This window comes from Chelonia mydas, chromosome 8 (genome assembly GCF_015237465.2).
Source record: "Chelonia mydas isolate rCheMyd1 chromosome 8, rCheMyd1.pri.v2, whole genome shotgun sequence".
In the NCBI taxonomy this organism is placed as follows: Eukaryota; Metazoa; Chordata; order Testudines; family Cheloniidae; genus Chelonia; species Chelonia mydas.
This window is the reverse complement of record NC_057854.1, coordinates 3393217-3406782: the sequence shown is the minus strand read 5'-3', so window position 1 is coordinate 3406782 and position 13566 is coordinate 3393217. Positions and strand designations below refer to the sequence as shown.

The following is a 13566-nucleotide window of genomic DNA, read 5'->3' as shown; positions in this document are numbered from 1 at the left end:
AAAATAGTTGCACAAAAAGGTTTTTTTTTTAACCTTGTTTTTGTTTAACAATTGTACTGTACCAGGGCCTGACTCACCTCTCAGTCACTGAAATGAATTAGATTAAGTTTTATTCAAAACAGACTGTAAAGTCTTTGTACAAAATGGATTTTTTGCTGGGATTAATTTGTTAGTGTTCACAAGATGAAAATAATAAATACTAAAAATTATTGGTTAAATCCTCCTGTCTTTACACAGGGCTTGATTCTGTGACTTGATCCTGGCTAAGAGGGAAGTGGCGCGTGCTCTCACGTCAGCTATTTTCAGTGAACGTGTACATTTAATTCAGAGTTAGCATTTAAAGAATATTCCCTGTTACGTTTAAAGGAGTGAGTATCTAGGTATCTCCTGTTTTAAAAGAATTACTGCTTATTAGTCCTTGGAAAATTTAAATCTATTTTGTTACCGAGACTGTCTCATGCACAGAGTTTATTGTAGAGTTACTTATGAATGTTAGGCTACCAACACTGAATTTTTAAGCCACTAATGAAAGTGAGCATTCTTTTAGACAATTACATTGAATTTACAAAACTAAAAAGGAGAGAATGAAATTTTGACCTACCAACATTGTCAGCAATAATAATAAACCCATCTTTTATACCAGAATATACTTTTATAGTTACTTACCATAACATTTTTACAAGGTACCCTTAACTTATTTGAAATTGTCAACTCCCGATTTCCTACAGAGGCTGATCTTTTCTCAATCCCACATTTTATGGAAATTCACAAAATAAGTGCATCTATAAAACCAGCAAACGATTGATGAAAATATAATAAAGCCATGGAATAAAGCTTAGTTCAACTGACATGATGCACTTATTTCAACAAAATATTATAAGACTTATTCTTTTCTGTTCTGAACAGCACGCCACACAAATTGCATCTACAAAATATTAAGCAATGCTTCTGTTTGGTCACCTGCAAAATCCTTACCTAGGATTACAAAAATAAGACTTCTGGGTTATTTTATATACACTAAATTCCGTGATTGTTTATTTACATAGATACCAAAAGCAGAAGGAAAAAAAAAAATCCAACAAAAAACCCCACGCCATATGACCTCTAGCATCAAGTCCACTTCTTGCCCCCCAAAACTTTATACAATTACAAAAGTGTCTTTTCATGTCATTTCATCAATAATGCTACACATAGCAGCATCTTTGTCTAAAACCTGATCTTTCTTGCAGCCAGCGCGCTCTCTCTGCTGTTCATTCTGTCCAATACAATTGTTGCGGTCATCAGTATCCATGGGCTCAGTTTTTAACCTCATCCCTCCCTCTGAATGAGGCAAATCATCAGGTAAGGAGGCCAGGCAGTTCTGGATCATTTCTACAACTCGCTCTAAATGCTTCTGAAACCTCTCAGCAGTCTCCAAACGCTGACGTTTCTGCACCTCCATCATGACCCTTAGTGTCTCCCTGGCTTGGTGGGGTCGATATTCATTTATAAGATGATGGACATGGACAAAAAGCAGTTTTAAGTCTTCCAGTTTCTCCTCCCGTTTTATGCTGCCTGGGCTCCTTATCAAGATATCCAAGAGGTCCAAAAAGTTTATCAGGATAGACATATTGAGTTTCCTTAGTTCCTTCTTGTGGTCAAACTGCATGGGATGCAATCGTTCAATGCCTTGGCTTTCCAAAGGTCGAATAATGAGATCATCACACTGGAATTGGTTACCAAACATCATGTAGCTGTCTTTCACAGGTGGTGGAGGCTTAGGGGCTAGACCTTTCCGAATATTTTCATCTGTATATTCCTTTATATACTGCATTGGAGGTGGAGGGAGAGCACTCACTTGCTGAGGTTCACCCATTGTGGCGCATGAAAGTACCTGTGGAATAACCCATAAAAATGTAGGATTAGGCTAGTTATAAATTAGTTTTACAGCATATCTAAATATAGTGCAGCTACCCCTTTCAGCAAATGTGATGTAAGGTCACTGCTAGAAAGATACCACCTGTCCCATCAAGATCTCCAGTTAGACCTTGGCTTTCAATATTACAGTGATTTCTTTAATCACTTCTTATGCTGGCAACTATAGGAAAATGGACTACTATAAATGCTACAAGATATATTTTTAAAACCAGTGTTGTTCTTCAAATCCAAATTTAGTATTTACCAAGCATGGTAGGGACTGGTCTATCAAAATTACAAGCTGAAGTTCTTAGTTTATCCACAAAACAGGTATAGCAACAGAGCAAGCTTTTCTCCCACTACTTAATGTACCCTGGTCTCGAAGGGCTTCTAGAGGCACAAGCAGGGTTCAGCCTTGACACTCATTCAGTGCTTGGGATCTCTGCTCGGTCTGTAGATGAGGGTGCTATGTTTGGTGTTTTTTGAGAGTCAGACGCTTGTCCGCTACAAATGAGGCAGAAACCTTCCTAAATTTCACACAGGCCAGTAAGCAGCCATCGGATGTAGACACTTTCCATCCCTGCCACCTTAAGCCACATCGGACTGGTCACAAAGATAAAAGGCTCCATCATGTCCATAACCAGCCCCCTGACCACACAGCTCCCAGCTTTGGATGAGTCACTCCAAAGATCAATTTAAAATCAGACACAGCGTAACTCCCCTTCAAAAAGACAAACTTTAAATCCTTCCCTTTAAATGGATCCAAAATGATGGAGGATCCCCAACTCTCATCCTTGCGAGTGAGGCTGGGGCACTGAGTTGTCAACACACCACCCTGATATGGTCTGCCCTGGGCAGTGACAGGCCACACCCATCCCCAAGCCCTTGTCAGCAGTGAGCAAAGCCCCAGCCCGGGGGAAGGGGTTAGAGCATTTGCCTGGCACCAAGGAAACCTGGGTGTAATCACCCACCTCTCCGCTCACTTCCTGCATCACCTGAGGCAAGTCACTGCGCCCCTCTCAGTGAGGAGGAACCACTAGGGGCTGCGAGCGGCCCAGTGCCTCCGGCGACAGGCCTTGTACATATTAGGCGAGCCCCAGACGCCACTGCCAGCCACCTGCCTGGGGCGGGGGTTGGCTGGGCAGAGTGGTGCTGGGGGGAAGAGGCAGGCTCTGTAGTGCCCGGAGGGAGCTGGGGAAAGGGGGCAGGCTCGAGGGTGCCCAGAGGTAGCCGGGGCGGAGGGGCAAGGAGCTGCACTCTGTGGTGGGGGGGGGGCAGGCTCTAGGTGCCCGGAGGGAGCTGGGGGGGAGGGGCAAGGAGCTGCACTCTGTGGTGGGGGGGGCAGGCTCTAGGTGCCCGGAGGGAGCGGGGGGGAGGGGCAAGGAGCTGGGCTCTGTGGTGAGGTGGGGGGGGCGGCTGGGCTCTGTGGTGGGGGGGCAGGCTCTAGGTGCCCGGAGGGAGCTGGGGGGGAGGGAGAGCTGGGCTCTGTGGTTGGGGGGGGCAGGCTCTAGGTGCCCGGAGGGAGCTGGGGGGGAGGGGCAAGGAGCTGGGCTCTGTGGTGCGGGGGGGGGGGGGGGCGGCTGGGCTCTGTGGTGTGGGGGGGGGCTCTAGGTGCCCGGAGGGAGCTGGGGGGAGGGGCAAGGAGCTGGGCTCTGTGGTGGGGGGGGGGCTCTAGGTGCCCAGGAGGTAGCCTGGGGCGGAGGGGCAAGGAGCTGGCCTCTGTGGTGGGGGGGGGCAGGCTCTAGGTGCCCGGAGGGAGCTGGGGGGGAGGGGCAAGGAGCTGCACTCTGTGGTGGGGGGGGCAGGCTCTAGGTGCCCGGAGGGAGCTGGGGGGAGGGGCAAGGAGCTGGGCTCTGTGGTGAGAGGGGGGGCTCTAGGTGCCCGGAGGGAGCTGGGGAGGAGGGGCAAGGAGCTGGGCTCTGTGGTGCGGGGGGGGGGGGGGGGCTCTAGGTGCCCGGAGGGAGCTGGGGGGAGGGGCAAGGAGCTGGGCTCTGTGGTGCGGGGGGGGGGGGCTCTAGGTGCCCGGAGGGAGCTGGGGGGGAGGGGCAAGGAGCTGGGCTCTGTGGTGCAGGGGGGGGGGGGCTCTAGGTGCCCGGAGGGAGCTGGGGGGGAGGGGCAAGGAGCTGGGCTCTGTGGTGGGGGGGGGGGGGCTCTAGGTGCCCGGAGGGAGCTGGGGGGGAGGGGCAAGGAGCTGGGCTCTGTGGTGGGGGGGGGCAGGCTCTAGGTGCCCGGAGGGAGCTGGGGGGGAGGGGCAAGGAGCTGGGCTCTGTGGTGGGGGGGGGGGGCGGCTGGGCTCTGTGGTGCCCGGCGGGGGGGGCGCTCCACGTGCAGGCCCCTCGGACCCAGCGCTCACCTGGCGGCGGCGACTCCCCTGACCGGCCCGGCAGCAGAGGCGAGCGCAGCCTCCCGCCGACCCCCACTTCCGGCGACCGCCGCGCCCTCCTTTCTCCCATTGGCTCGCGGGGACGGCCGTGGGGCGCGGACCTCGCCGTTTGACTGGCTCTTCCCGACGCCAGTCACAGACCTGCCCCGCCCCTTTGCCGTCGGCTGGCTCCGCCGACGCAGCGCGGAGCATGCTGGGAGTGGATGCCAACGGGCGGGCGGAGGGAGGGACGCAGCTGTGCTTGGCGCGCATGCGCACGGGGTGCATGGCCCAGTGTCCCTTCCTGGGGCCATCTCCCCAGGGCAAAGGGCAGGGTCACAAGGGGGTGGGGGTGGCTCTCCCTCCCTCCAACCCTGCCCCCCATTGCACCCCCACATCCCCCCCTTAGTTGCACTTGCACCTCAGGAGCACTGGCTGCTTCCTACTCCTGGCCGGTGGGGGGTGAATGCCTGTGGCCCGGGAGGGGCCGGCGGAGCCGAACCCCCCGGGGGTGCGGGGCCCGGGGCTCCCACCTCAGGCCAGAGCAGGACCCTCTGCTTGCTTTCCTCTCTGCTCCAGAGTGCGCTGGAGGAGCAGCTGCCGACGCTCCCCGCTCCGGCCTGCTGCTTGCCCCGAGTCCCCGAGGCCAGGGCCAGCAGGGACCAGATCATCCGGTCTGACCCGGTGTGAGAACTGCCCCCAAAGAATTCCTCAGGCAGATCCTGTGGGAAAACATCCAGTTTTGATTTTAAAGTGATCGGTGATGGAGAACCCACCTCGACCCCCCCAGGAAATTGTTCCAGTGGTTAATTATTCTCACCTAGGGTTGCTAATTTCGGTTGGATTAAACCTGGAGATTGATCACATGACATCATCTTTAATTCAAGGTTAATCTTTAGTTCCTGGATGCTCCAGGACAATCCTGGAGGCTTGGCAACCCTACTCTCGCCGTTAAAAATTGACACCTTATTTCCAGTCTGAATTTGGCTAGCTTCAACTCCCAGCCATTGGGTTGTGTTAGACCTTTCTCTGCCAGATGGAAGAGCCCATTATTAAATATTTGTTCCCCATGCAGATACTTACAGACTGTAATCAAGCCACCCCTAAACTGTCACAGGTTCCATTCCATTGTGGTAGAATCTGTTCTGCGGGACCGCTATGGGTATGTCTACACGGCAATGAAACACCCCTGGCTGTCTCGTGTTGGGCTCACAGGGCTCAGGCTGCAGGGCGATAAAATTGTAATATAGACATTTGGGCCAAGGCATTGGGACCCTTCCCCCTCATGGTGTTCCAGAGCCCAGGCTCCAGCCCAAGCCTGAACATCTTCTGTGCAATTTTATAGCCCCGCAGCCCAAGCCCCAGGAGCCTGAATCAGCTGATGTGGGCCAGCCATGGGTTGGCTGTTTTATTGTGGTGTAGACATACCCTATGAAATGAATTTTGGTGCCCTGATATTCATGCTATGTTCCCTTTGTGGCAGCAGAGGGCAGCAATGTTCCTGGAATGACAGGAGTGAACCGACCTATGTTTGCAAAAAGAAAAGGAGAACTTGTGGCACCTTAGAGACTAATAAATTTATTTGAGCATAAGCTTTCGTGAGCTACACCTCACTTCATCGGATGCAAAATGACAGGTTTCAGAGTAGCAGCCGTGTTAGTCTGTATCCGCAAAAAGAAAAGGAGGACTTGTGGCACCCTAGAAACTAACAAATTTATTTGAGCATAAGCTTTCGTGAGGTACAGCTCACTGCATTGGATGTTTGACCTATGTTTGTGACTTTCAGTTTTATATGTTTGTGTCGTGCAGTTTTGTAGCCGTGTTGAGCTGAGGATATTAGAGAGATAAGGTGGGGGAGGTAATAGCTTTTATTGGACCAACTTTTGCTGGTGAAAGAGAAGTTGAAGAAGAAGAAGAAAATATATGACTTCATCTGCCTCTAAAACATTTGTGGCATTGTTTAGTGACAGTCCCTTTTCAGGATTAGTCATATTGAAAAAAATTCAGTAAGAAGATAAAAAGAAAAGGAGGACTTGTGGCACCTTAGAGACTAACCAATTTATTTGAGCATGAGCTTTCGTGAGCTACAGCTCACTTCATCGGATGCATCCGATGAAGTGAGCTGTAGCTCACGAAAGCTCATGCTCAAATAAATTGGTTAGTCTCTAAGGTGCCACAAGTCCTCCTTTTCTTTTTGCGAATACAGACTAACACGGCTGTTACTCTGAAACCAGTAAGAAGATAATTTCTTTTGTTAATGTAGCAGCACCGCCATCTCCAGTGCACCCCTTCATAGCATGGGGTTATCCAACAGCACCCCCCTCAATTCCCTCCTGCATGTCCCACTAAATTTCCACTATCCAAAGTATTTAGAACAAGATTCCCTTTCTAGGGTATAATTTATTTGGTCTTTACCATTTCTAGTGGCCTTCCAGGCTCAGACCCTTCCCCCTTTGCTAAGGGGATTTCATACCCTTCCTTACAGGGCTTGTGCTGTGCTTCTCCCTCACCCCTTTAAATTACCCTCCACCAGTTCCACCCCGCCCCACTAGGTAACAAAGAGTAGGTATACACTCCAGTAAAAGACCTGTGGCATGGCAGTGGCTGGCCTGGGTCAGCTAAGTCAGGTTCTCAGGGATGAGGCTGAGGAGCTGAAAATTGCAGTGTAGCTGTTCAGGCTCAAGCTGGAGCCCAAGCTCTGAAACCGTGAGGGGATGGGTCTCAGAGCCCAAGCTCCAGCCTGAGCCTGAACACCTACACTGCTGCCTGAGTCAACTGACCCTGGGCTCTGAGGTTCGGTGACATGTATTTTTTATTGCACGGTAGACATACCCAAAGGCTTCCTAACAAGAAACAAAACCCTCCTAACAATAATCCTTCCTCTGAGGTATCTGTGGTGAGGTGCAGTCTGCCAGCTTTTTTTCCGTGGCTTGGAGACCAGGTCCCACCAACAAGCAAACAGACTTCCCTGCTAGAGTCTCCCCTGCCATCTCAGGGGCTTCTGCAGACCCCATTCCCATTCCTCTGACTCAGGGCTTGTCTACACTTACGAAGCTGTAATGCTTCAGTGAAGAGAATACCTATGCCGACAAGAGCAGTTCTCCCCTTGGCACAGGTAATCCACCTCCCCAAGAGGCAGCAACTGGGTCAATGGGAGAATTTTCCTGTCAATCTAGCGCTGACTACACTTGGGGTTTAGTTGGCTTAACTGCGTCACTCGGTGTGTGGATTTTTCACACCCCTGAGCGATGGAGTTATACTGACCTAATTTCCTAGTGTAAGTCAGGCTTTAGACTTTTGATTAATCCCCTCCTCCCATGCATCTCCCTTATCTACCCCAGAAGCATGACTTGGTCACATGAGCCACCTGTCACATGACTTTACTTTTCCCCACCTAGGGAGGAGAGTTGGTTGTGTCACAGGTGGGCCTGAGACCCATCTTCCCTTAAAGGGCCAGCCACCCTGCGACAGTTAATTATTTCAATTATATTGTTATTGCCAAGAAATAATGCAGTATTTGTGACATCAGTCTCAATGGCTAGACAAATTGATTTGAATGGAAATCTGCAGAAAATTTGTTTTACACATGAACTTTCATTATGTTTAATGCTTATATAGGCCAGATCAAACATTTATACTTGAGCACCGGTCAGTGGTGACTGTGACTCTGTGGCAGCACCATAAACTTTGACCTTTTTCCATTTGTATGGTGGGAACATTTTTAAATCTTATATTGATGCCCTCCCTGACTTCAGGTGCTCAGTTAGTACAACAAGCACAATAAAATAACCAATGTAGCTCCCCAGTAAGGGGGTATAGCCCTTGAACTTTAGGAAAGTTGCCAGGGAGGTCTGGCGTCACAAAGTTGAATCATCGTGCTTTTTAAAGAAGCACGGACACACTTAAACATTTCAAACAATGTCACCGATGGCTCAATATACTATTGCAGTGGGAATAATTTTCTGTAGTTCCTGTCCCATCAATGTTTGTTTCAAGACATTTATTGTCAAACCAGAGACTTGAGCTGCCAGCGATACCTTTTCATGCTGCTTGATTTAGTAGATTATAAACTCTTTTTGTTCTGTGTTTGTACCACACCTAGCACAATGGGGCCCTGATCCATGACTAGGGATTCTAGGAACTGCAATAATACAAATAAATACAATATAATAATAATAATAATAAATAACAATAGATGCTATTGTAACCCACACACCGCCTGGGTGGGGTGTTCTGTCCCATCTAGTGGCAGGGAGACACTTAGAGAGAGAGTTAAACGAGTCTGCTCTACAGCCTTAGCTAAAAGTCAGTTGGCTTTTAGCTCATGCGGTAGAGGCTCCTGCACTAAACTCCAGATGTCGCCCATTCGATCCCGCCCGCTGACGACCGGGGTCTGTCGGCGTCGCACTATCAAATGTAGACAACAGGGTTTCCTTTTTTGGTATGATACCAAGCACCAATTTGCACATTATTTTCTCTCAAAGTGGGTTTCTTTGCCATTTGGTAGTGATTGGTTACTTCGGAATCAAGGGCTGCTGGTGGGCAGTTTACTTCAGCACAGTCTTTCTATGGTAATTTTCACATTTTCTTCTTCTGGTGCCAATACCTCTACTGACAAAACTGGACAAAGGACCTTACATTCTGGATCTGGTAAGTCAAGAAGTGTGAATTAATTCAGTGTTTCTGACATCAGAAACACTTCCATGGCAATACTGATGTCACAAACACTGGATTGTATAATTACTGAATGGATTATTCAGGCAAAGGAGGGTGGGTGTAGAAAGTTCCTATTCTTTGCACACAGATAGCTTGATGAGCAGCCAAGGTGGGCAAGGCAATGCAGAAAAAGCACATGACAGGATAATGGTGGTTTGGTAATGGTTTTGTAAGCATTTCCCCACCCCCACCTTCCCTTGGTTGCGTGTATGAATGTTGTTAACTATTTACCATGGCTTGGGGCAAATAGTCACAGTGTGTTGATGTGTAGGAGTAATTTTTATCTGAAGAAGTCTATGAGACATTAAAAATAGTTTTCAGATGTGTTAATTTTGATACAACTAGAAGACACAAGGAATAAGTGAACTCCAGTATACAATATATCCTTTAACTTGCCTAACAATCAAAATGTTTTTAAAAATTGAAAGAAATAACAACAGTATTTAAAAGTTTCTGACGTTTCCCACTATCCTACATTTGTATACCAAAAGCTTGGGACTTCAGTTCATTTGAGGATGATCCTGGAGTTGTGGCACTGGGCTAGACACAGGACATCTGGGTTCAATGTCCAACTCTCCCACAGATTCACTGCCTGACCTTGGGCAAATAATTTAATCTCTCTGGATTCAATTCAAGGACCAATGGGGTCAATGAAGAGATTCCCAATGGCTTTTGTGTCTCAGTTCTCCATCTGTAAAATGGGCATAATAATACTTCCCTTCTTCAACCAGAGTTGGATTGTAAACTTTTGTGGCAGGAACAGCTGTTTGCTATGTTCATGTAATGATGGTGTCCCAGGTGGCCTATCACAAGGGTGCCATGATCGTTGTATATGTGTGTGGGGGGGGGTCTCTACACTGCAAATAAACACCCACAGCTGGCCAGGGTTAGGTGACTAAGGCTCATGGGGCTAAAAATTGCTGTTTAGACATTTAGGCTTGGTCTAGAGCCTGAGCTCTGGAACCCCGCAAGTGGGGAGGGTCCCAGAGCCCAGACTCCAGCCCAAGCATAAACATCTGTACAGCTTTTTTTAGCCCCACAGCCCAAGCCCCTGAGCCTGAGTCAGCTGATCCAGGCCAGCCACAGCCATCCTGCGGGTCTTTTTTTCCAGTGTAGAATGCTCAATGCTACTTTAATACAAATAAATAATAATTTCAGGAAGAAAAAAGTTGGTCTACTGTAACATACTCCTCCATAGGTTTCAGAGTAACAGCCGTGTTAGTCTGTATTTGCAAAAAGAAAAGGAGTACTTGTGGCACCTTAGAGACTATCCAATTTATTTGAGCATAAGCTTTCGTGAGCTACAGCTCACTTCATTGGATGCATACTGTGGAAAATACAGAAGGTGTTTTTATACACACAGACCACGAAAAAATGGGTGTTTATCACTACAAAAGGTTTTCTCTCCCCCCATCCCACTCTCCTGCTGGTAATCTTATCTGTACTCCTCCATAGAAGAACGCATCCCATCAGCGCATACAGAACTAAGAAGACAGTTTGTAAGTCACAAACTGAAAGAAAGATGGAAAATGGAATTAAAAATACTCCTTTGGCATGATGAATGGGAAAACATCTGTCAGGAAATGGAAAAGGAGGGCTTGTGGCACCTTAGAGACTAACAAATTTATTTGAGCATAAGCTTTCATGAGCTACAGCTCACTTCCTCGGATGCAAGCTTATGCTCAAATAAATTTGTTAGTCTCTAAGGTGCCACAAGTACTCCTTTTCTTTTTGCGAATACAGACTAACACGGCTGCTACTCTGAAACCTGTCAGGAAATGCTAACTGTATCAGGCAACCTTTTTGGATTTAGTGGTTTTACATTCCTATAACAAAAACTGGGCTTAATTATCACTGCCTTGTATTCTGTGTGGTCATTTACAAAGAGGAAGCAACCTGCAAAATGTAGAAGGCAGTGGAAAATCAAGCCCTTTTCTCCTTTTGAGTGCTCACCGTGGTCTTCTTGAGTCACTCCCCCAGTTTGTACGTATTGGTCAAGATAGATGAGATAAAGCTGTCAAGTAATGAGTTAAAAAGTGTTTCAGTCTCATTCCTGGAAGCAAGGTGGGTGATTTTCGTAAGCTAGGAAGGGGAATCCACTCAGCATATACTGAATGGCCAAAGGATCTTTCCATGATGGTTCTAAAGGAGAAACTAACATCAGCTAAAAGCAATGGGGTACACTAGGGCTGTCAAGCAATTAAAAAAATTAATTGTGATTAATCACACTGTTAAACAATAATAGAATACCATTTATTAAATATTTTTGGATGTTTTTCTACATTTTCAAATATATTGATTTCAATTACAACACAGAATACAAAGTGCACAGTGCTCACTTTCTATTTATTTTTGAATACAAATATTTGCACTATAAAAAACAAAATAAATAGTATTTTTCAGTTCACCTCATACAAGTACTGTAGTGCAATCTTTTTAACATGAAAGTTGAACTTACAAATGTAGAATTATATACAAAAAATAACTGCATTCAAAAATAAAACATTGTAAAACTTTAGAGCCTACAAGTCCACTCAGTCCTACTTCAGCCAATTGTTCAGACAAACAAGTCTGGTTACATTTGCAGGAGATAATGGTGCCCGCTTCTTGTTTACAATGTCACCTGAAAGTGAGAACGGGAGTTTGCATGGCACTGTTGTAGCCGGCGTCGCAAGATATTTACATGCCAGATGCCCTAAAGATTCATATGTCCCTTCATGCTTCAACCATCATTCCAGAGGACGTGCGTCCATGCTGATGACGGTTTCTGCTCAATAACAGTCCAAAGCAGTGCAGACCGATGCATGTTCATTTTCATCATCTGAGTCAGATGCCACCAGCCAGGACCGGCTCTAGGCACCAACAAAGCAAGCACGTGCTTGGGCGGCATTCCGGTCCTCCTTTTTTCTTTTTCTTTTCTTTTGCTTGGGCAGTTGCGCTCTCGGAGCTTAGGGCGGCAAAAAACCTAGAGCTGACCCTGCCACCAGCAGAAGTTTGATTACTTTTTTTTGTGGTTCGGGTTCTGTAGTTTCCGCATCGGAGTGTTGCTCTTTTAAGACTTCTGAAAGCATGCTCCACACCTCGCCCCTCTCAGATTTTGGACGACACTTCGGATTCTTAAACCGTGGGTCATGTGCTGTAGCTATTTTTAGAAATCTCACATTGGTACCTTCTTTGCATTTTGTCAAATCTGCAGTGACAGTGTTCGTAAATCAAACAACTGCTATAACATGAAATATAACATGAAATATATGGCAGAATGCAGGTAAAACAGAGCAGGGGACATACAGTTCTCCCCCAAGGAATTCTGTCACAAATTTAATTAACGCACTTTTTTTAACTAACATCATCAGCATGGAAGCATGTCCTCCAGAATGGTGACTGAAGCATGAAAGGGCATACAAATGTTTAGCATATCTGGCACATAAATACTTTGCAACGCCGACTACAAAAGTGCATTGCGAATGCCTGTTCTCACTTTCAGGTGACATTGTAAATAAGAAGCAGGCTTCAGTATGTCCCGTAAATGTAAACAAACTTGTTTGTCTTAGCGATTGGCTGAACAAGAAGTAGGACTGAATGGACTTGTAGGCTTTGAAGTTTTACATTGTTTTGTTTTTGAGTGCAGTTATGTAACAAAAAAAATCTACATTTGTAAGTTACACTTTCATGCTAGAAATTGCACTACAGCACTTGTATGAGGTGAATTGAAAAATACTGTTTATTTTGTTTATCATTTTTTCAGTGCAAATATTTGTAATAAAAATAATATGAAGTGAGCACCGTATACTTTATATTCTGTGTGTAATAGAAATCAATATATTTGAAAATGTAGAAGAACATCCAAAAATATTTAATAAATTTTAATTGGTATTCTATAGTTTAACAGTGCGATTAATCGCGATTCATTTTTTTAATTGCAGTTAATTTGTTTGAGTTAATCACGTGAGTTAACTGCAATTAATCAACAGCCCAAGGGTAAACATAACATTTGAGGCCAGATGAAGAAACCTCACTCTCCCCTACATTCTAGCCCCCTTGTTTTCCAGATTCTCTGAGTTCCCCTCAGAAATATGCATTGTGTGTGTTGCTTGCAAGAGGTCCCTTGAAGCCAGGTCCTTAATTTACCTCTTTGGTTACACTTGTTCAGTTCCTCTACATCACTGGTTGCCTGTACAGTTTTGTGTATTTCACTGTCTTGCACTTGAGCAGGATCAGGCTGTCTATTTTTATTAATCTTGTATATACTGTGCCCTTATTATAACCATTGCAGTAGTCCATAGGAACCCCAATTCAGGGGTCAGGTCCCCATTGTGCTAGTCACAGTACAAACACGTGTGCATTCCATTTTTTCCCAGCTATGGCAATAACTGTGCCATCCTCCGTTTTGGAACATACTTCTCACATTTTGAGGGCTACCACAATCTAAATACTAAAGAATAGTAATAAGCTTCTACTCAAGCTGTCTGAAGAACAACAAAAATACAAAGCCTAAGCCAAGTCTCTTGGATGAGTTTGCCCAAAGTAGCATCTAGTTGCAGCTTAAAGTGATGGGCTCAGGATGTTTTGGTGATCACTAAAGCCTAGATTCT

The 13566-nt window shown here is 46.4% G+C and overlaps 1 protein-coding gene across 4 annotated transcripts; it reads right to left on the bottom strand.

The window, feature by feature from the left end:
* Positions 1-34: 34 nt before the first annotated feature.
* Positions 35-4369, bottom strand: MED7 (mediator complex subunit 7). Of its 4 annotated transcripts, none has more exons than XM_043520712.1 (2): positions 4242-4369; positions 35-1876 (listed from the first exon to the last, which is right to left on the bottom strand). In XM_043520712.1, the coding sequence occupies exons 1-2, from the start codon at positions 4347-4349 to the stop codon at positions 1163-1165; spliced, it is 822 nt and encodes a 273-aa protein (XP_043376647.1). In that variant the 5' UTR covers positions 4350-4369; the 3' UTR covers positions 35-1162. The 4 variants fall into 4 exon arrangements, with proteins under 4 accessions (XP_043376647.1, XP_043376648.1, XP_037763010.1 ...); XM_043520713.1 differs by having other exon boundaries at positions 4228-4365; XM_037907082.2 differs by having other exon boundaries at positions 35-1873; positions 4250-4362.
* Positions 4370-13566: the final 9197 nt, after the last annotated feature.